General features: G+C 39.5%; 1 protein-coding gene across 2 annotated transcripts in view; it reads left to right on the top strand.

Moving 5' to 3' along the window:
• Window positions 1–22,165, top strand: part of LOC117944563 (metal transporter CNNM4) — a 39,685-nt gene extending 17,520 nt beyond the window's left edge. Inside the window, exons 2-8 of one of the 2 annotated variants that reach the window (XM_034871456.1) lie at window positions 605–748; window positions 1,927–2,061; window positions 3,876–4,045; window positions 15,168–15,264; window positions 17,060–17,122; window positions 21,023–21,201; window positions 21,803–22,165. In XM_034871456.1, the coding sequence (XP_034727347.1) occupies window positions 605–748; window positions 1,927–2,061; window positions 3,876–4,045; window positions 15,168–15,264; window positions 17,060–17,122; window positions 21,023–21,201; window positions 21,803–22,066 (1,052 nt within the window). In that variant the 3' untranslated portion in view covers window positions 22,067–22,165. The remainder of the gene's footprint in view (window positions 1–604; window positions 749–1,926; window positions 2,062–3,875; window positions 4,046–15,167; window positions 15,265–17,059; window positions 17,123–21,022; window positions 21,202–21,802) is intronic. The other variant, XM_034871457.1, reaches the window with a different exon arrangement.

Here is a 22,165-nt window from a genome sequence, read left to right as displayed (position 1 = left end):
TCTATGACCACGTTTCTCCGTTTTAGTTTACAGTGTTAATAGAATAGACTTTATGTCTGGTCTATGGTTGTCATAGTTTACATTGAGTGTTTCTCACCAAATTGTACTGTAGGCGTTCATAATACACTTCATTGCATTCCTTCTCTCCCGGGCCCGCTGCGTTGAAGAGTAAACCTCTATATATGTGCAACCACTCTACCAACTGAGCTATCCGGGCACCCAGGTCCTGCATTGTTTACGTGTGCATTTCTTCTGCTTTTTGATCATGCATTGCTTACTTTTATGGTGTGTTACTTAGGCCTGGGCAATATATCAATACGGTGTAAAAATTGAGGGAAAGCAGCAATAGTCAACCAAGCAATAATGCCACAATATCGATATTGATGCATTTGGTCAAAGATAATGTGAAATTTGATGCTGATATATGTTGCTTCTCTGATTGTTGGTACAAATTACCTGGATCACAACATGTAGAAGAATATTCAGGGCAAACCCGTTGGTCCAATTCTTGCAACCCTCCTTCGTGCTTAATTGGAAGGCCTTGAGTAATGGATGTATTAATTAGATGAAAGTCCCACTAATGATTCTCTTTGTCCCACTTTAGGAAAATCTCACCTGGCGATTGTCCAGAAGGTGAACAATGAGGGGGAAGGAGATCCCTTCTACGAGGTGTTGGGGTTGGTCACCCTCGAAGATGTCATTGAGGAGATAATTAAATCAGAGATTCTGGATGAATCGGACCTATACAGTGAGTTTGACTTTTGTTTGTCATGTCTCATCACTAAGCATGTCTTTACTGTCAATGCAGACACGGCTATTTTCATTTCAATCTAAGTTACACTACCAAAAATTTGAAATTAGCTGTTATTTTTCCTTCAATATTAACTATTTATTATATATAAAAAGTAGACACCAAATGTATTATTCACATCTGAAATAGCTCCACTTGGTTTTTCCAATGTCACCACATTGTTACATGACAGAGAAAAATGCTCTTGGAACTTGGATTTTGAATTTGTTTTCCAGTCCAAAAAAGCACAAGTGGCCCTCAATCATTTTGTTTGTTATTGAACCACAACAGTGCAATTGGGTTTTAAATATTCTGGGTCCCTCTGCTATTTTGGATCCTCTGCAGTCTACTCAGTGGTTGGATTAAACAGGTTTAAACTGATTTGTCAGTCCATATGTACAGTATGATCAACGGCTATTCCCTCATTCCTTTCCAAAAGGGCTAATGCTAGAATAACTTTCTATTTCTATTTTGCAGTTTGAAGAATAGCCTTGCTAAAGCAACACACATGTTTATTCCAGTCGGTTAAGGCTGCATTATTGTGCACTTGACACTGAAACAGGAACCTGTTCCATATTACATTTGCACAAACTTTAATGCTAAGTTTCAAGTTTTTTAATCAATGACTGTTGACTCTTAAATTCTCATTGAGCTGTTGTTCAGAGGTGTCTTTGTCTCTCTTTCTAAGCCTTTCAGTCTGGTTAAACCATTGTAAAAGGTATTGTTCTCCATGTACAAAAAAATACAAAACACTATCTATTTGTTTACAACCTAAAAGTGTGAAAGACCATTCAAACATATAGAGTAGTTCTCTCAGACATCTGACTGGACCCAGTGAAGCTTTTGTGGCAGGTAAAGCCAAACGTTTGAACAAGTTAATACCATTTTCATATCTAAAACTCTTATTCTATCTTTAAGATTAACGTAAACAGACTATATGGAGGTATTCAGGATACAAGACTAGACTGTACGCGGCTCCTGCTGCTGCTTTACAGAGAGCTAAGAGGATTTCTACAATGCTGGTGCAAAATCACTGTACCCATATTCTTAGCTGCTGATTGAATAAACCTTTTTGGGCTTTTTAACTGTAAGGTTTTTAATAAATAACTTTGTTTGCTGTGTGTGTCACTTCTCAGCTGATAACCGCAACAGGAAAAAGGTGGCGCCCAATAAGAATAAAAGAGACTTCTCTGCCTTTAAACACGAAAGTGAATCAAAAGTGAAGATCTCGTCTCAGCTGCTGCTGGCCGCCCATCGCTTCCTGGCTACAGGTAAGGGAGGAACTGATGCAAACATGCACACACTTGGGCTGCACAATATATAGTTTTTTTGAGCTATTGTGATGTCAACTGGCCCAATAAACTCATTGCAAAAGGCTGCATCATATTGTGAAAGACACATTATTTTTGTTTTATTTATTTATTTTATTTTTATATATATAAATATGCATATTTAATTTAAAGTTCAATTTGATCAATACATTTTATTTTAAATTATTTCCTTTCATTTCTTTTAAATTCAACAAGCAATTTGTTGTATTTTAGCTGATTACTTAACGCAGCAGAAAGGCAAAACTGATTACACTTTAATATCAGTTTATTTATTGCAAGTAATAGTGTTATCAAGAATATTCAACACCAATGTCACATATTACATATGTTTCTCATATCGTGCAGCTCTGGCACACAGACATACATAGTCACTCATCAAAGTATTACTAACACACACAGCCAATTATGTCATTTATAACTTGTAAATCAAGCCACAATATGAATGTTCTGTCATCTTGCCACAAGCAAAGCAGGGCGATATGCAAGGAGGTTTAAATGTGGTTATTTACTTCGAAGTTCTATTTCAGATCCAAGCAGTATGCCTGTCTGTGGTTACCACCGCAAGAAGACTCTGGACTTTTGCCAGCTGGATGCGCTGCCTCGACACTAGTACCAATCACTTGAGGACATGTTGCAGTCTGTCTTGTTAGCAAGCAGTTGACACTAGCCCCTGCTAGCATGACGTAGCACTTTACTGTCTCACAGACACTGTGGTGGAGGAACACACCAGAGTCTTAAAACCTCTTTTGGAATAACATCACTGTCTGCAGACCTATGTTTCTTTTTTCCTTCTCAGGATCAGGGTTTCATTTTTCTTTCTTTCACAAGCATGGCGATTTGTCTGATCGTCAAGAAGTCACTGTTTGCAAGTCAGGGGATTTCAAGGATTTTTTTTATAATGTAACGCTTCTTTACATTGGTTTAAGGACTTATGTGTTTTGCAACAGCTAGCCCCGTACGTCTGAAAACTTTTGGAGCTGAAAAAAAGCATTACCAAACCAGGAAGAGATTAAATTTACAGGCTGTGAAAATGACTTGAAAATCATTGAGAAGTCATGGAACATTTAATCTGAGTCCCAGTAGAAGTTCAAAGTTCTTTTCTTTTTGAGTCAAGCTGGTGAACTCATTGACTTAAAATGTAAACCAAGTTTGTTTGCCTCTTTGTATGATTGGTCATGTATGACTCACTTCTCACTGTGTGTTGCATAGGGTTTTGTTTGCAGGGTGGACTGTTTCTTTGTTCTCAGTTTGGGGAGGGTTGAAGGCCCTTTTAGGTGAGCGCGGATTGCAACAGCCTAGCCCGGGACAGCTGAGAAATGCATTAAAACCAACGTTTCACCAGTGGTTTCTTTAACAGAGATGCTTCTTATTTATCTTCTGAAATAATTCTGTTTGTTACAGCAAAAGGAATGCCTAATATGTTACATTCCTTTGATAGGTATATGATCAACTGTTGTAAAACTGGTGTACTTGGCACATTGTCTTGTACCACAGATAAAGGGATGAATGTCATATTTAAAAGGTCACTGTATCTCTGATGCCTTGATTTGTTTACAGTAAGAAAGTACTTGGCACTCAAGTTTGTTCTAGAAAGAAAAGGTTTTTGGTGCATCTCTAGAATTTAGATTTCTTTTAAGATGGTTATTTGTTTTGAACTATATCAACTTTTGTCTGCTGTTGGGCAGCGAAAAAGTCTTAATTTACTGTATGTCCTCCCCTAAAAGTAAAATTCTTCTCCTCTTCTCTTTCTGCAGAGGTGAACTTGTTCAGCCCGTCTCAGATCTCAGACAAGGTTCTGCTACGAATCCTGCGCCACCCTGATGTGATCCAGGAGATCAAGTTCAATGACAGTGACAAGCGCTCGCCCCATCACTATGTCTACCAGAGGGGCAAGCCCGTCGACTACTTTGTTCTCATCCTGCAGGTACACAGTGATTTAGGGAAGAGGGGGGGTGAAGCATGGTTTTGGTCTGTGACTGCCTGTTGCTTTAGTGTGGGTGGATCGCACCGCTGAATGCAACAGCAGGAAATGCTCACACTGTTGTCTGATGTTCAAAAGGAGATCAAAAGGAGATTTTAAAACGGACTGGTAGATTGAAACAGCCTCCCACACGCTCATGTATACTCCAGCACATGTGCAAAGTGAGGAGAATATCTAGTTTAGTTTTAGTATTTCAGCTCTTACATAATATAGTCTCTGTTTATAGTCACATTCAACTTCAATAACTCTTTTGCATTTCACTTGGTTGTAGAAATGTAGATATTCAAATATGTCACTGATCGCGTCAGGGACTTCTCGTCCATGTTGGCTATATGGTTGAGTTTGATATGAAAGTTTTTGTTTTGAATGAAAAAAGGGATTTCAATAGCTTTGTAGCAAGCAAGTGCATAAAAAGGAGTAAAAGTCAGTGTCATTGCAGTTTGGATGATGAGACTGACACTTCCTCTTTCTTTCTTTCTTTCTCCTCCTCTTCTCTCCACCTGTCAACTCATCCCTTCACCAAGTGCATCTGGGGCTTAGCTGCCTTGATCGGCCTGCCTTGTAGTAAACACGGCTCAGGGCTACAGTTTGTGACAGATGGCGGTAGGCGCCGCACACAGCGTTGACCCAACAGGAGTACCCAAAACTGTTGATAAAGCAAAGTGTGTTGGTGTTTGCTTGTTTTTTTATGCATGTTTAAAGCATTCAAGTTGATTCACTAAACAAAAACAAAATTATCTTTCAAAAGGGATGTTAATAGCCAATGATGCTTAACTTCAGCAATAGAATCAAATTGGTGGTGTTTAAAGTTTGAAGTGATAAAGGGAAGGTTCAATACTCCCTCAATGCCTGTGCTTGTGGTTGCTTAAGTCAGTCAGTCACAACACAGTACTTTTTTGTTTGTTAGTTTTTCTGATTTAAGACAAAAGTTGAAATCCACCAAAGTATTTTTAAGAAATTAAAGAGTTTAAAGTTTTGGAAACGTATAATTCTTCTATTTAGTGTTTAAATTATGGAGGAGCCAGGCACGGAGGGCTTAGCTCCCCATAAAGAAGACCTGCAAACCGTTTCAGTTTATGCTTCTCAAAACAGCTTTTAAAAAGTTATCAAAATGAAACTACACACCTGTGTGGCTATAAACATACAGAACTGATTTGGCGATTATCAAAATAGTTGGCGATTAATTTAATAGTTGCCAACCAACAAATTAATCGATTGATCGCTACAGCTCCACTTTGAATTGACGATATCACTACAATAAATGAACTTCGCTTGATAGATTTTTTTTTTCAGGGACTTTAGAGTACCTAGGCACGTGAGCACTATATTCAATTTATATTGTTTTAGGGAATTATTCTTTTAAGATGAAAGTCACCTATGTCCGAACGACAAAATGCCATCCCTTTAACATGTAGATGAAGCCAGCAATGATATGTGCTCCATGTCTGAAAAGGGCGTCAGTAAATGGAGGAAGAAGTTAGAATTGGGAGAGGAGATGAGGCAGTGAGCTTACAGACAGCTGTGATCTTGGCCAGACAGACAGAGATGGGAGGAGAGGTGTGTGGGTTGTTGGTCCTAAAGGACATGCTCGTCACTTATTGATCCCCATTTTATAAGACCATGGAGAGAGGAAGGGACAGCACACTTGCCTGCTGTTAGTCAGCTGTCAATACATTTAACCCAACACACACACACACAAACACACACACACACACACACAAACAAAACCACACTGCAAGCTGAGCCTCGGGGGAAAATATGAATCACGATTTATTTGCTTAAAATTGATATCACGATTCCCTGCGCGTTTTTTTTTTTTTTTTTAGACCATGAAAAAACAAAACAAATTGCCAGTACCAAACTGATTTATTTACACCTGTAGCACACTGGGCATCACCACAAGCCTGTAAACATAGAGGGTTTAAGGAAGAGAAGGGAAAGCATTGCAGCTCATGGGGGAACTTTAACACCTATTTTATACCGTCTATGTTTTAAACTCACAGAAGAAATTTTAAATCGAAGTTATTTAAAAAAAAAAAAATTACAATTCTTTTTAAAATCAAAGTTATTTAAAAATTGAATCGCGAACAGGGTGAATCAAGATTAATCGTGCAGGCCTAACCCACACAATACTCACAAAAGCATCTCCTGAATCCATTCTGTGTACATGTAAACATGCATTTGATCCAGTGTGGAAAAATTACAATCTTTGTCTTAATCTCACTCTTTAACACACATTTATTTCCCACATGTCGGTTACGTCGCTGTCCCCAAACAGTCATCAGCTGGTTTCACTAATCCGGGGATCATTTCGACTTTCTCCCTGCTGCTTGTTCTCTGTGAGGTTTTCACCGTGGGAGGCCGGATATTGTTGAGGATGTTGTGGAGACCCCACATGTGGAATAATCCTCTGAGCCCTTTTTGGAGAGGGAGGCATTTAGTGTCAGCATGCCAGGGAGGGAATTTTTCACCGGAGGGAAAGCTAACTTTCAGAGCAAGTAGTTGTGAATAGTTCTGGATGCTGAGTGTGACTGCAGAAATGCCTTTCATTTGAATTTTAAATTAGAAGACGGACTGATCCTGATTTTACTCAGAATGCTTTGCTTTCTTTCAAGGGTTGAAGACTCAGATTGTGTCTAATTCAGGGAAAACAAGGTTAAGTTTAACGTTTTAGAGAACTACATAATAAATCAACATCCAGGTATAAATACTCATCTAAAATAGAAGGATTATTTTCATTATATCCTATGCTCATAACTATTTTATTTCCGTAATCACAGATATACTGCAGACCACAACATAATGTTTTGATTTCTAATTTCTCTGAAGAGTCTTGCACTAGCCTGTGTGTAGAACATTTGCCGAAAATTGAGAGCTTGTGTGCTGCTCATATTTGTCCTGTTAGCAAGATTATACTCATAATCCCATACCCATTCTAGGAGAGCATGGTGTTAGTGCTAGTGTGGAGGGAGTAATTGCAACTCTTTGTATGTTTTGAGAACTGAAAAAAAAGAAGTTTTCTGTAAATCAAACCTCATGTAGGTACTTGTTGTGTAACTTTATTTCAACTTTATTTTCAATTTTGAAGGACTACACTACCGTTTGTTGAAATAGGGCTTATCACGGTCTCCCCTAGCTGTAGATAGGTGGAACAGCGCATTTTTAGTCTCAGTGCGAGCATTGTTTTAGCCTGGTGCGGTGTAGTTAGCTTAGCCTTATCCTATGTTGCTGGTTAGCATGTTGTGAGTAAAAGTGAGCCAAAAAAAAACAAAAAACTAATTACTTCTTGTGGCCTGTGTATTCACAACACGTACAAATAGCAATGCAGATTAAGACTAGACAATTTCCTAGGCAGATATTGATTTAGGACTATATTGGGTGAAAGCACAGCCAAAGCACTGTTACATGGGCACACAGATCTCCGATGAGGGCCGTTTGAGTGATGAGTACAGGGCAGAAGTTGCATTAGACTTTATTTTTGTCAGGATTGTAAAAAATCTGTCATTATTTATTATTACCCATCATTTTAATTTGAATGTTTTTTTGATAATAAGACCATACATTTTTAAGGGAACAAAGAGAAATAATGAAGAGACACCCACCGTGAGGCCACACTTCATGTTAACAATCTTTTTAAAGATTTTTGTGGGCATTTTAGGCCTTTATTTCAACAGGACAGCTGAAGACATGAAATGGGGAGAGAGAGGGGGAATGCAGCATTGGCCGCTGTGGTAAGGAATAGTGCTTTGGACATGGGGCGCACACTCTACCAGGTGTGCAACCCGGGCGCCCAATTTTTAAGAAACTGTGGACACTCTGCTGCCATGGCATTTTGCAGCAATGCAAATTGTATTTATTTATGGAGTACTTGTTCAAACAGAAACTATGAAAGCTCCTGTTCTGACAATACAGGCTAAATAACTCTAACACATCAACTGCTGGTAAATACTGTTAATAAGGCTTAGAAGTTTGCTGTGGCACTTAAAAATCAAACCTGCCAGACTGACCGAGGTGAAGAAATGTTGGAAAACTACTGCACTGTGTGTAGTGTGTACATTTACATGTTTGTTTGTATTATTTGCATCATGTATGTCTAAAGTGTGGGAGCCCGGTAGACTCATGAGAACTAAAAACCTCAGATGCAGATAAAACAGTGGATTTGTTCCACTCCTTTTATAGTGTGTGTGTGTGTGTGTGTGTGTGTGTGTGTGTGTGTGTGTGTGTGTGTGTGTGTGTGTGTGTGTGTGTGTGTGTGTGTGTGTGTGTGTGTGTGTGTGTGTGTGTGTGTGTGTGTGTGTGTGTGTGTGCATTCACTGTCTGCAGACAGGCGGTTTGTTTATGACTAGCGTGATTCATGCATCTATAAAGATGCTCTGTTACTCTCACATAACAGAGTCAGTCTATTCGAGCTCAGTTAGATCACTGTTATGTTTTCAGTGTATGAACATTTAAACTTGGCCATATCAGGAATTTGAAAAATGTTTTGATTAGGTCTGGTCGGTTTGAAAAGAAGGAATGATGTTTAGTTCATATATTAAATTAGCTGTGTTATAATCGCATTGTCGTGAACGGGAAAGAACATTCAGGATTCTAGAAGGCTCATAAACGTTTATCATACCACCATTTTGTGGCATTTTTGCTTTATTTGTATGTTGCTTTAGGTTTCCTGCTCATACAATCCCTATTTAGTACCAAGCAACAAATAGTGAAGACAATCCAAAAATTACAAATTAAAGGCCTGAAGAAAATACACTCACAGAAAATACAAATTTTTCATGTTGTATGTTGCCTTTCTCAAGGTTAAAATCAGGTTAATATCACTGCCCATTTGTTTTTTCATCATCGGATAATTTTTGATGATGTGCTAGGCTCAAGCTTAGGAAAAACATTTTTTTTACCAGTAAATGATCAAATGATTACATGGATTTATTTTGTGTAACCAAAACAAATAGGATGAAACTTAAAGCTGAACCCAAACAATTATCTACACTATTATTGATAACTAATGTTCTGTATGTGGTTGATCATTGCAACTCTGTTGTTGTAGTTGCATTCCAGGATAATTACATCACAACATATTTCTGAGCAACTGTTCCTGTTGTGGACAAGAGCTGGAAAAATGTCCTTCCTATGAGAATAAGAAATATTCCTGGACTTAAAAGGAGTGTGTGTGTGTGTGTGTGTTCGTGTTTGTGTTTGTGTGTGGGAAGGGGGCTGGGGAGAACCCAACCCGGGTTCGGACAGATTTGTAGATGGACACCTGACCCAGGTTCGGACAGATATTTAGAAATGAGGTTCGGCATCCTTGCCATTCTAGCCAACAGCAGTGAGCCCTGCTGGAAGGACCATCGAGCAGTAGCACATTGTAGCTTGGGCAATTTTACGTGGACATACTATGTTAATTTGATTTCAATATGTTTGGGCCTCTTTTGTGCTCCTGTGTTACCGTGCGCTTGTTGCCCCAGGTGGGCTGATGTGCTCATCTGTTGAAATTTCCAAATGCCTTCCTACACTTGCTTAATAAAAGCAGGCTTTCCACACAAACAAACGTACATGTGCCATTAGTATATGAAAAAAAGATGTTTTAACTATGTCGGGCTTGGATCGGGCTCAGACATAAATATCTTAATGCCTGTCAGGCTTAGGTCGTGTTTGGTTACTGCTCTGTTGGACGTGAGCCAAGCTCGGACAGAAAATTGCGACCCGATAAACAAAAACCCTCTCAGACTTAATTACTCTGTAAAACACAATACTTATAGCACACTGCATCAGATGCAAGAAGGATATCAGTTTTTTTTTTTTTTATCTCAATCCTGGCCCACTTCCTCACACTCTCATACACTGAAGCAAACAAATCGGATCCGGCAGCTGGTCTGGGCTGCAATCAATCAGGATATTTAAGCGGAGGCAGACTTCAATGGCACTCCTCTATCAGTTGGTAAGTGGTGGCATGCCACACCATCGTCACTTAAGAGTCACACTGGGCTTTAGATTGATGTATGTTAACACTGACTCACACTTACATCTTACTGAAGAAATCTGTGTGTGTCACCCCATGGATGACTCAATGACTTTGCACAAACTGTTCAGCACGACACCAACCATTAACTGTCAGTGGCTCATTTTATGACATGGTCATAATTCTTTACACTGAGACTGGTAGCACGTGTGCGCACACAAACACACACACACAAATATACACACACACACACATACACACACCTTGTGGTTTCAGGTGGGGCCCCCTCCTGGTTTTTATAAGTTATTAATAATCCTGTGACTGTATTTTCCTTTTCAGACCAAGGATATGTCACAGCTGCACACACACACACACACACATACACATACACACACACACACACACACACACACACACACACACACACTGCAAGCTGAACATCTCTACCGCCCTCTGCATGCTTACACACTGTTAACACACACACAATACTCACAAAAAGCATGTCTCCTAATTCCATTCTGTGTACATGTACACATGCACTTCAATCCAGGGTGGGAAAATTATAATCCTTGTCTTAATCTCACTCTTTAACACACATTTATTTCCCACACATGAAACTAAAATAAATAGGTGTTCTAAGTCTGTATATAAAACATATTATGAAGAACATACTGGACATTTTTTTCAAATAACTAATAATTTTGTGCAAAGTCCTTGCTTGTACTAGCTTAAGACCCAGCATCTCCTCCACTGACAAATTTTAGCATAGAATCGGCATATCATAAATAGGTCATAGTTTTTTAAAATAAAGTGCCATCGCTGCTATGTGTTGTTCTACTATTTCTGGAAAGCATTTAATTTTGTGAATGCGCAAATGAATGCATGTTCACGCACAATGCGGTTATCTTTTCCGAGCTGAAGTTTTAAAAGAGTTTCTCATTTCCAAGGCTGAGTCACAGAACGCAGCCCTGGAAGACGTAGACAGACCGGCTGACTGTTTTTTGGAACCACATATTATACTAGCAGTGCTGATTCGGCTGAAATGTAGCATGTAGTATGTGGTATGCAAACTACCTGGATTTCGGAAAAAATCTCAGAACCGGAACACCAAAATGCAAACCGCTGGAATGGTCACAATAAATGGGGCTTACCGCTGTGGGAAACCACTGGAAGCATTTTACAATCTTCCTCTGCTAATTCATCACTAATTCACTTCTGACCTTTTTTTTTGGCAAGAAATGAACTGTGTAGATTACAAATATAGGCATTTTTAGGAAAATTGACAGGAATCACAAATTGCAAGGACGTTTTTTCACATTTGAGAAGCTCCGCAAACTGATGCGGCAGCCCACCAGTGCCTGCCGGGGTCGCAAGCTGTAAGCGCCTTTGGGGGCCCTCTGGTGACTTAAGAAGCAACTTAGTTTGCTTATGCATCGTGCCAGCTCTGTAGAAATCTCCTCAGAGTCCTCCGTCTAGTATAAATGATTGTGTAGCAAAGAGGGGTGTTCTGACCACTCTGAAGTCAATTAAGAAAGATTATGTTTTTTAACATAATTGTGTGTGCAGCAGTGCCCCTTTTTGTCTAACCAGCAGCAGTACCTTTAGTTTACCTTTACATTTCCATCAGAAGTCAATTGATTGTGCTGCGGAGCAGAGTGCCCTTTTTGTTTTCTCCTGCTGCATTTTTCTTCCTAAGTTGTTGCCTACTTCGGTCACATTTTGTCTATAAGTACTGTATGTATTACTAAATAAATATTATTATTAGAAGATAGCAAAGCGTTTTCAGATGCCAATATCCTCTGTTCGTCACCAGGAACAGTGGAAGGTAAAGCAAGATCTGAAAGACCAAGAAAAAGGGGCAGTACAAGGATTAACTCTGCAGGGTGCCCAAACTTTTGCAGATGCCATTTTTCAATTTTCTGTTATTTTGAAAACGTAAATGATGGAAATAAAATCTAACTTTTTGTGACATATTATGTGAATGTCTAATCTGTCATTTGATGCCTTTTGGAGATTTTTTTCCATTTTTTCTCGGCTTCTTTATGCACGTTAACACAAATGTTAACCGTGGGTGGCCAAACTTTCGTGCGTGCGTGCGTGCGTGCGTGCGTGCGTGCGTGCGTGCGTGCGTGCGTGCGTGTGTGTGTTCATTCAAGTTTAAAGCAGATTTTATCGCAATTGTTACCAGCTGAGACTGCAGAGGATGTGAAGAATAATTATCCTGAAAATTCCACAGTTGTTTTTCATATGAGACATAAGAAACAAATATGATTAAGCCTGTGACCAGGGTTAATTATATGTCATACTGTGTCATTGGTGGACCACAATGACCCACCTGTGGCCTGTTTTTTTTAAATAGCCAGATGTAAGTGCAGTATGTTGCTCCAAGTGTTGGCAAGCTGTACTGTCAGTGCAGATCTGGGGAAACAGGTCTGACTGAAGCAACGGCAGGCTTACACCTCTCACTCCTGTCCTCCTCGTCGTCCTCCTCCCCCTGTTTCTATTCTTTGTCTTCTTCCTCCCCCATGCCTCCCTTTTTTAATTAAACACTAGCACCGCTACAGCGTGCATGGCTGTGAATTGCTCAGAGTCAGCCTTCTGCATGCTCGGAAAGCATGTATGTGTTTTTTTGTGTTTTTTGTTGTGTAAACGTGTTACAGGCAAGTAACAATATTTAGTAAAGTATTTGACCCTGGCCGGCCCTTACATACACACAGAGTTTGACAATATGTTGAGAGGGGATTAATATCTTATTATTATTATCTAAGAAACATAAGGAGGCCAAATCACTGGAAAGACAAAACCTGCATTCCAATACTGATACTACTATGTATACTATATAGTATAGTGTATGTATTGTATGCATACTGCATGCAACAGTAAGTACTTTGTAAGACAAACAGATATAAGACAAACAGAAATTTAGTTGTGAGAATCATGAAGCATCAACATTGTCAGACCTTGTGCTTTAAATGTGTCAGCAGTGTCAGAGTAGTGTTGATGGAGATTAGACTTTAGTTCTGATCAGTTTTGGCATTGGATGAGAAGCGCTGGCTCGCTGTTTAGCCGAGGAGAAATTTGAGCTTAATTCAGCACAGCTTCTGTGACGGCAGCAGCCTACTTTGTAACTTCGGTGGCAGATACATCAGCACCCCCTTCTACCCCCCCTCATCCATCCCTCCCTTCATCCCTTCCCTGTAATATCCAAGCCAGGTTTCTAAACTAAATTTGGACGAGAGGATAGTTTTCTTAGATAGTTTATGTTTATCTTGACTAGTTCATTCCAGTAGGTCTTAAAGAGAAACATACATTGAACTTGATTGTGGTAATTTGATCGTCCCATTTATGTTAGATATAATATCTTGTTGTTGTTGAGTAGTAGTACAAGGATGGACCTTGTTTGTTAATGATCTGTGAGTCAGTAATTATAAACCTATATTGGATGGTTTAACATACAAGTAGAGAGCAAAACAAATACAACCTTGTATACCCATCTTTCATTTATACCTTTAACTTTACAAATTTGTTTTTACATTCTATCACACATGTATTCTGTTTCTGCTTGTTCCAACACTTCGTATGGCTATATCAGTGAAATATAGACGTACGGTGTGATGGACTTTACGGCGGCACTGTTAATTCGAAAACAAAATAGTGTAAATGTTTTGTGCATCATTTTAAGTACATATCCCTGCAGCTCTTTCTGACATATTTGAATTTGATTGGATCTTTAAAATCCGGAATTTAAAAACTATGTTGCACAGGTGTAAGCAAGCCCCCATGGCAGAGGTTATAGTCCACGAATAAACTTCCTCAGAGGAATTACATTAAAATTAATTTAATTAATTAAAGCTAAAGTGTGTAGGTTCTCGCTCCCGCATGAGGAATTCTAAGTTAATACAACAATATGATAGCGCACTAGCCCCACCCGTCCTCTACATAATTGCTAGTAACCGAGGAAGTGAAAGTTGCCAGATGACACCATTTTCTAAACACAGCCATACTGAGAATTACAGAGAGTGTTTTGTGGAGCTGAAAGTCTTACAGATAATTAGCTTTGTCTCAACTCATTTGGCATTGGCTTAATGTAACGGTAGTTCAACAATATAAAAAAAGTTACGCACAAAAGCTTTAAAGATCTTATAGTGACTATCCTAATTTATTCGGCACTGTCAGATACAGCGAGCTCCATGCGCTGTCCTGTTTGTCCTTTGCTTTTTTGTCTCTTTTATTTACCACCTATTCGGCTTTCATCTGCCCAGTCTCTGAGGGGGGGGGATAGGAGGATGGAGGGAAGAAGAGATGACTGTGTGGATTAACTGTGCTGTGTTGTTTCTGCTGTTCACACATTCCAGCAGTCCAATTCAGGCCAACTCACTCTACTAACACAGAGGCCTTCTTAACCCCCTTCTGTCCTCTCCTCCACCCCATCTGCCTTTCTGACTCTGTTTCCATCCCTCTGCTCCTTAATTTTACAAAGAACCTCTAGCAGGTCCACCTTCCTCCTCGTCAATTGCATCACATCCCACATCTGTTTAAATGTGTGAATCTTGAGTGCTCAATATGGACTAAAAGTGGCCAAAATAAACATGTTTCCTACCACAAATGATGCAGTGTATCTCCAGAGAACAATCAATATTACATAAATACTGTATGCCACCTTGTTTCGGCCTGTGATTGCACTGCACTCTAGAGGCCAAACTGGGTAGTTTCATTCAAACTTAGTTTTTTTTTTACAAGAATTAGTAATCATTGTTGTCTGTGGGTCTTTTTAGAGCTGCAACAATTCGTCAATAAATCAATCAACAGAAAATCTATCTATTTTGATAATCGTTTTAGTCATTTTGAAGCAAATTTATCAAACACTTGCTTGTTCTAAATGTAAGAATTTAATGCGCCGGAACTAAATATCTATTGGGTTTTAAACTGGTGGTTGTAAAAATTAAGACATTTAAAAACATCACCTTGGACTCTGGGAAATTCTAGCACACATTTTTCAGATTTTTTGGCAAGTACTTTAGACTATTTATTGATAATAAACACTGCTATTGAAAGTTGTTATTTCTCATACAACATCCATGTTTATTTCTGTTGTCTTCTTTTCAGGGACGAGTGGAAGTGGAGGCCGGCAACGAGAACATGAAGTTTGAGACTGGACCTTTCTCATATTACGGTGTCATGGCGCTCAATGCTCCCACACTGGGTGAGTCTAAAACCTCCGCTTTTCCTATCCTCTCCTCTAATTTATTAGGTTTAAACACCTCTACTGCCACATAGTGGGACAAAAGGGGTGCAACAGACCATGGTGCTCTCATAAATGTCTATTTAGTTTAATTTAGTGTGAAATGTCTAAAACATTAGTAGTTACAATTTTGTTTTTTTATTTTGATTGAACATCATTAATGATGTGATAAGTCCTGCTCATTTGTTTTGTTAATTAACGGAGACGGTCCTCATTAATCAAAAAGGCACCTCGGTTGTTTTAGTTTTTTAAACTTTATTTTACCAGAGTAGTTTATTGAGATCACGGTATTGCTTTTTTAAAAGAGAATAGCAGCACAGTTTACAGACAAAAACAGCAAAAATGCAGCACAAGACGGCAACAATTAAGTTTATTTGCAACTTTAAATAATTGCACATCAGATGACTTTCATTGAGTATCGGAAGTTTAAGAAAATTTCGGATTTTCAACAATATGTTTTCATCTGATAAACTCTAAACATGGGGCAACTGGTCCGCACAGTTCAAAACAAATGCAGGGATTTAGTTTTGGATATATCAGATTTAACGTGCAAACACCAACACACACGTGTCTAACACCATCGTCTTGTGGTTGACTTGCTTGGGAACATCTGACAACAGTGAATTAATCAATTAGTCTGTTGTACTGGATTTGGTTTGACTTTACTGAGAAATTCGTGAGGGTTCCTGTGTTGTAAGTGGATTTTGTTGATGACCTTTGAACTCCTCCCCTCACTACAATACACTCCTATTGATTTTTCTTCTCTCTGGCAGTTTTCCTCCATTTTGTTGCTGGTTGCTGGGTTCAGCGGTCAGCTTGTCTGTCTGTCTTGTCTTGGTCTACTTTTCAAGCTCTCTCCCTCTATTTTATTCCAAATCTCTGTCTGCCACAGTTTATCCTGCGTCATGCGTCTTAATGACAGAAAGACCGGCACATCAAATGATTTTGGCCTTCTCCTCCCGTCTTTGCACACCTATGACATGCTCTGGGAAGCTGACTAAAAGGACTGGAAGCTAGCACTGAATGCCTGGTCATATGTGTATATATTTATATAGATATTTACTGACTTAAATCAAACCATTTTAAGACAAAGTTCTTGTTCTACAGTTGTTTTTAGACATTGAAGAAGTTTAGAGTCTTTTTTTTCCATTTAAAAAAAGTTGTTGTGTTGGCGCTAGAACAGAAAAAAAGAATTCAGATTATACTAATAAATAAAAGCACAAGTGATACTGTAATTGGTGCACAATTTTAAACGTGGAATCCTGCCTATTTACTTTTTCAAGTAAAGTTGTGAAAAACCCCAACACAATGGTTGACTGTGTGAGTTTTTGGCTTATGGCAGCAGTTTAAGGCCCTGAACACCTGATTTGACATGACGACGACCTGGAAAGACAAATGTTGTGTTTCCTTTCTTTTTCATCTCAACGCAGCTCATTTTTCAGGTGGTTCAGGAAGAGAGCAAAAAGATTTGTGAATCCAATTTCTTTTTTCTTTTTTTTTCATTTTCCGTCCTTCCTTCTCAACATCATCAGCCTTATTCACCCATTTCATCAATCGTTGTCATTTTCTACAGTGCAATCTGTGTGATCTTGCTGTTGGAGAATTTCTCCATGGTTTTGCATGTCCTTGTCCAATCTGGAAGCAGATCTGTCTTTGTGTCTCTCCCAGTGTCTCACTCTTCCTCCCTCCCCTTCAACCCCTTCCTCCTTCTGTTGATCGATCACCTCCTCCTGCCTCCTTCCTTTTCTCCTCTCAGTGGCTGCACCTCGTCCTCGATACTGTTCCTTTAAAAGGCTTTCTCTGTTCTCTCGGTGGCCAGGTAAACTCCGGCATGTCTGGGTCCTTTTTTAACACCGAGGATGGGCTGATGCTCCGGGGGAGGGGGGGGGGGGGGGGGGGGGGGGGGGGGGGGGGGGGGGGGGGGGGGTGGTGCTTGAGTGGGCAGGCAGGCCTGCCTCTTCATTCGCCAGGTGTGGCTTTGAAATTTTTGTTTTGCTGCTTTAGGAGTCTGTCAAAAGTGAAATTGAAGCCTAATCACAGAGGGCAGAAGATAGTGTTTGCACTGCTCTTCATGGGTTGAAACAATGGATTATGGCTTGCATTTCCATACACGCCCAAATTAGTGATAAAATACCTACAGTTATATCACCAATTATGGCCAAAGGTTTCACCTCACAGACAGCAACGTAGCAGTATTTTCCTTTTCTGTGTCATTCAATGTAGATTTACCCTTTACGGACAGCAAAGAGTTCCAAAATGACAGCTACATTTTGCCAAATAAGCTCTTTGTTCAACCAAACAAATCTGTTTTAGGAGGTAGTGAGAAGTTGGCAAGTCCATCATTCCTAGCAAACACTTGAAGGTGTAGGTCAGCGTTCATTTTACTGCATGATGTGAATTCAAATTTTCTTTTGGCAGAATGATGATCTACGTTTTGGTTTTCATCGCTTATCATAGTAGTGTTTATGTAGTATAATATCAACAAACTACAATATTACAGGCAGCATGGTTAGCACTTCTGCCTCACAGCAAGAAGGTTCTGTGTTTGAATCCAGGTTGTTCTGGGCCTTTCTGTGTGTAACTAGGACTACAGTTACACTGATGCATTTAATTTCATTAATGTGCATTGTCCTAATCAAATAAAAGTAAACTCTAACTGAAATATCCAAGATGTGTTGCATTACATCTTTTGTCCAACAGAGAGCAATCACAATTGATTTTTTTAACAGTAAAACTTTGCTTACTGTTTTTTTTGCCAAGTTCAGATGATTAATCAAGTAAACATTTGAGTTATTCTTGAGTTAGTTGAGTTAGTTCTGGTTTTAGCTTCTGAAATGTGAATTTGTTGGTTTTGATAGTCTTTCATGGTAGTAAACTGAATATCTTTGGGTTTTGAACTGTTGATGGGATAAAACGAGCAATTTGAAGTCAACACCTCGGGCTCTGGGAATTTGTGATGAACAATTGTGACATCACTTCAGTATTAGCATATGCACAAGAAAGCAGGAGTACAGAGGAGACCCAGGGGTAAAACGCCACCAATCCAGTCGTTGCCAAGTAATACAGTTGATCAAAGAGCTTATCTAACAAAACGTTAGTACCTTTAAGGCAAGAAGGGAGAAGGATGGGACATCATCATCCTTCCTATGTTTGTTTTATGGGAGTATTCAGGTCTAAGATCACTGTAACTGTTACATCAATAATTGGAAAGAAGGAGAGAATGTGGGGCTATTGAGATGCAGCCTGTGAGTTTTGGTTATTGTTGTCCTGTCCCTCACTCTCATGGTACAGTGTTAACCTTAGTTTTTGAGACTCAAAGAGGTAGTTTGGATATTTTGAAGTGGGGTTGTATGAGGTACCTATCAATAATCAGTGGATTACAGATGGCGGTCAGCCAGCTTCCAGTTTGAAGAAACAGGCAAAAGTACCAACACAGAAGCTAAGCATTGTGCTGCTCTGGACAGGGCAGCAGCAAAATGAAAATGTATGTTTGCCTCCTAGAAAAGTCAATATCGGCACGCTATACACAGAATATTTTCATAAATTTTACCTTGCCCTCAGACAGCCCTTTCCGACAGTGAACGACGTGCCAACCGCCATCTACTGTCAGGAGTACACTGACTATGAATACGTACCTCTTACAACCCCTCTTCAAAATATCGGAACTATCCCTTTAGCATGGCATTTATTGCTGAACTAGATTGTAGTCTTTTAGAGCACCACAGAGTTTAAATAAAAAAATCTTTCCTTTTCTAAGTCACAAATGCCCAGTTCCAAATGTGATCCCTGTACCAACTCAGTCTTTTAATTAATAATGAAAATGTTGAAATAATTGTCTTTTCATAATAAAATGTGGGATTAAGGGCGCCCGGATAGGTCAGTTGGTAGAGCAGGCGCCCATATATGGAGGTTTATTCCTTGACACCGCGGGCCTGAGTTCAATTGTCGACATGCAACCCTTTGCTTTCCCCCTCTCTCCTCTTTCAAGTCTTCAGCTGTCCTGTCAAAGAAAGGAATAATAATGCCCCAAAAAATTTAAATGTGGGATTAGGGTAGGAGTGCTTGGAATTGGGTCCACTTGGATTTTTAAAAACACTAACTGCGTGCACCAGGTCACAAGTGGATGCTCTAAAACCTTCACTGAATTTTTGTAGGTTTTGAAGATCCAGTGGGTAACTTTTCTAACGTTAATCAAATGTATTATAGATACATATTTCATACACATATCTTTTTTTTCAAACAAATGAGGGGTGTGTTGGCTTTGGTAACCTTTTTGAGCACAGCCCTAAGATTTTATGTTCTTAAAACTTAAGCATCAAAATAAAAACTTGGATACTTTCTTTTCATGTTTGGTTATAGTATGTATGTTAGTATTACACTTTTTGGCTTTTCAGTAACTGAACGTTACTCAACACAAGGGACTGACAATGAGAAAACGGAAAAGCAAGAAAACCTTACGTCCTGCTTAAACAACTGTGCACTTTCTGCTTTTAGAGTGACGTAAACAACAAATTGCACTCTGATTCAATAATAAAAATATTTGTATTTGTTGTTTAGACAATCTCAATTTTTCCTACGTCTGCACGTCAAATAGGACTCACATGAGTGCTAATTGTAGCTGGAAAAGCCACTTTGAGTGCTTTGGTTTTCAGTTGTACATCTAAATAAAGAAAAGTTGCCAACTAGATCTTAAGAATTAATTTATTGAATATCAACGAAATACATACTGTCACATAAAAAAGTGAATCTAACCACTAACTAGGACATAAGCCGTAGGACACCATGACTAACTAGCTAGCCTAATTCTTTGAAAGCTAATGCAGTTGACGTGTCCAGGTAAAACAGTTTCCCATGATTCACTGAGGCCCCCTGCTGGAAGACTCACAGCTACTGGTAATGATGCACAGCAGCTGGTAAAGAGCATGAGTGTGAAGTGTGGTTCTTTGTTTGGTGAAACAAGCATTCTCCTCTTTTTACAAGTTCACACTTGCCAATCTTGTCCTAACTTGAATACAGTCAACTTACTTTTGAGGTATAACAGTATTTAATCCATTTAAATTTCACTTTTTTTATTAAGTCATACCTTGGTTTGCATCCTGCACTTCCCCAACACTTAATACAAATTACAAATACAAAATTCTACTTTGTAAGTATGTTAGTAGACGACAAGTTTGGTTGGTGTTGGTCATCCTTATGAACACAATCTGAGTCACTGCTTGGTATGCTATTGGAAATGTTTATGGGTCACTGCCTTTTTGTGTTAGAGAGGCACCAGTTTGCTGATGTGATAGTGATCCAAAGGACATCTACAGTATAGATGGTCATGAGTTTTTTTGAAATAACTAAGCATTAACCCCCCCCCCCTTTTTTAGCGCCCTCTGTCGCTCTTGCTCTCATAGATTTAAGTTTTTTAGATGTTATTTTATGCATTCATTATACCTTGTGTGTCACATTAGTCATTCATATCATTAACGTTAACCTTCATTCAATCCTACACTGCAGCTTGCGCTCTCGAGGTCCCCCTGCATCATAGAGCCATTAATTCATGAATGGCTTTAAAACAGTAGTGTAAAGCCCACGCCACAGCTTCCCTTAGTGAAGTGTTCCTATTTTTTTGTATGCAGGATGTTCTGATAGAGCCTTACCACATAATTGTCTACACAGAAGCGGTTTTAACCTTTTGTTTGTGTGTTTGTGTGTGTGTGTTGCGTGTGTGCAGAGTTTCGTTCGCCATCTCACATCAGCGGGTTGAACCGCACAACGTCTCTGAGCGGAGCCGACCGGACAGAGTCCCTCTCCATCAGCGGCAGCAACAGCCAGCTCAACAACAGCCTCCCCTTGCAGCAGTACACACCCGACTTCTACGTACGAGCTCTCACCGACCTGCAGTTTGTCAAGGTTGGCTATACGTTTTAATCTTTGATAGAGTTAGTAAGTGTAAAGATGGAGACATTAAAAATAAGTGCCCTCTGTTCCAATACCAGGGGAAAAAAACCATCTTAACAGCATGCACAGTGCTCTGTTTAGTCATTATATATGAAGTTTATCTATATTAAACTACAATTTTCAACCAAATAGAGACACATTTTAACCTAGTTGTCTAGGCCTTTATTTACGTGCCAATCAGTGCTTACTGATATAAAGTGTTTATACCAGTATATGTATATATCTGTATGGTGTAATTATTTTTCCTGGGATAGCTTCCCCTTTAGGTAGAGGTTTACATTTTAGTGATTTTGCTTTCTTCTTTTCTTTGCTGAGAGTTGGAAGATGGATATAACATCTCATATCTGTCCATTCAGTATATGGCTGTAGCTTCATATGTATGTATGGATGGATGGATGGATGGATGGATGGATGGAGTGGTATTGACCATATCTAATTCATGAGCAAGAAACCAAAAAATCTTATCTCCCAAAATTTCAAACTTTTAATCTTTACCTCTGGTAGAGCGAAGACAACAACAATTCTCAGTTTTGATCTCCCCTCTTACCTTCAGGTCACACGTGCCCAGTACCAGAACGGTCTGATGGCGTCCCGTCTGGACAGCACGCCCCAGTCCCCAGAGAGCAGCCACAACGCGATTAACCTGGATCAAACACATCCCCCCACCAACGCCTCCGCCACCATCACCATCACGGACCTGGGAGCGAACTCCACCCCTACGGAGAACGGACCGGACGAGACAACGCTTCTCCTCCTCAACGGGCAGAACTCACCGCACACAGACAACCACCACAGCCAGCTGGGAAACAGCATTTGACCCCCTACATACTCTTACGTTTGCATGCATGCACTACTACACTCGAATGTATGCTGGGGAGGGGAGGGGAGGTGAGGGGAGGTGTGTGTGTGTGTGTGT

This window comes from Etheostoma cragini, chromosome 5, assembly GCF_013103735.1.
Source record: "Etheostoma cragini isolate CJK2018 chromosome 5, CSU_Ecrag_1.0, whole genome shotgun sequence".
Classification (NCBI taxonomy): Eukaryota; Metazoa; Chordata; class Actinopteri; order Perciformes; family Percidae; genus Etheostoma; species Etheostoma cragini.
Note: the sequence above shows the minus strand (reverse complement) of the source record. Positions and strands in the feature narration are given on the sequence as shown.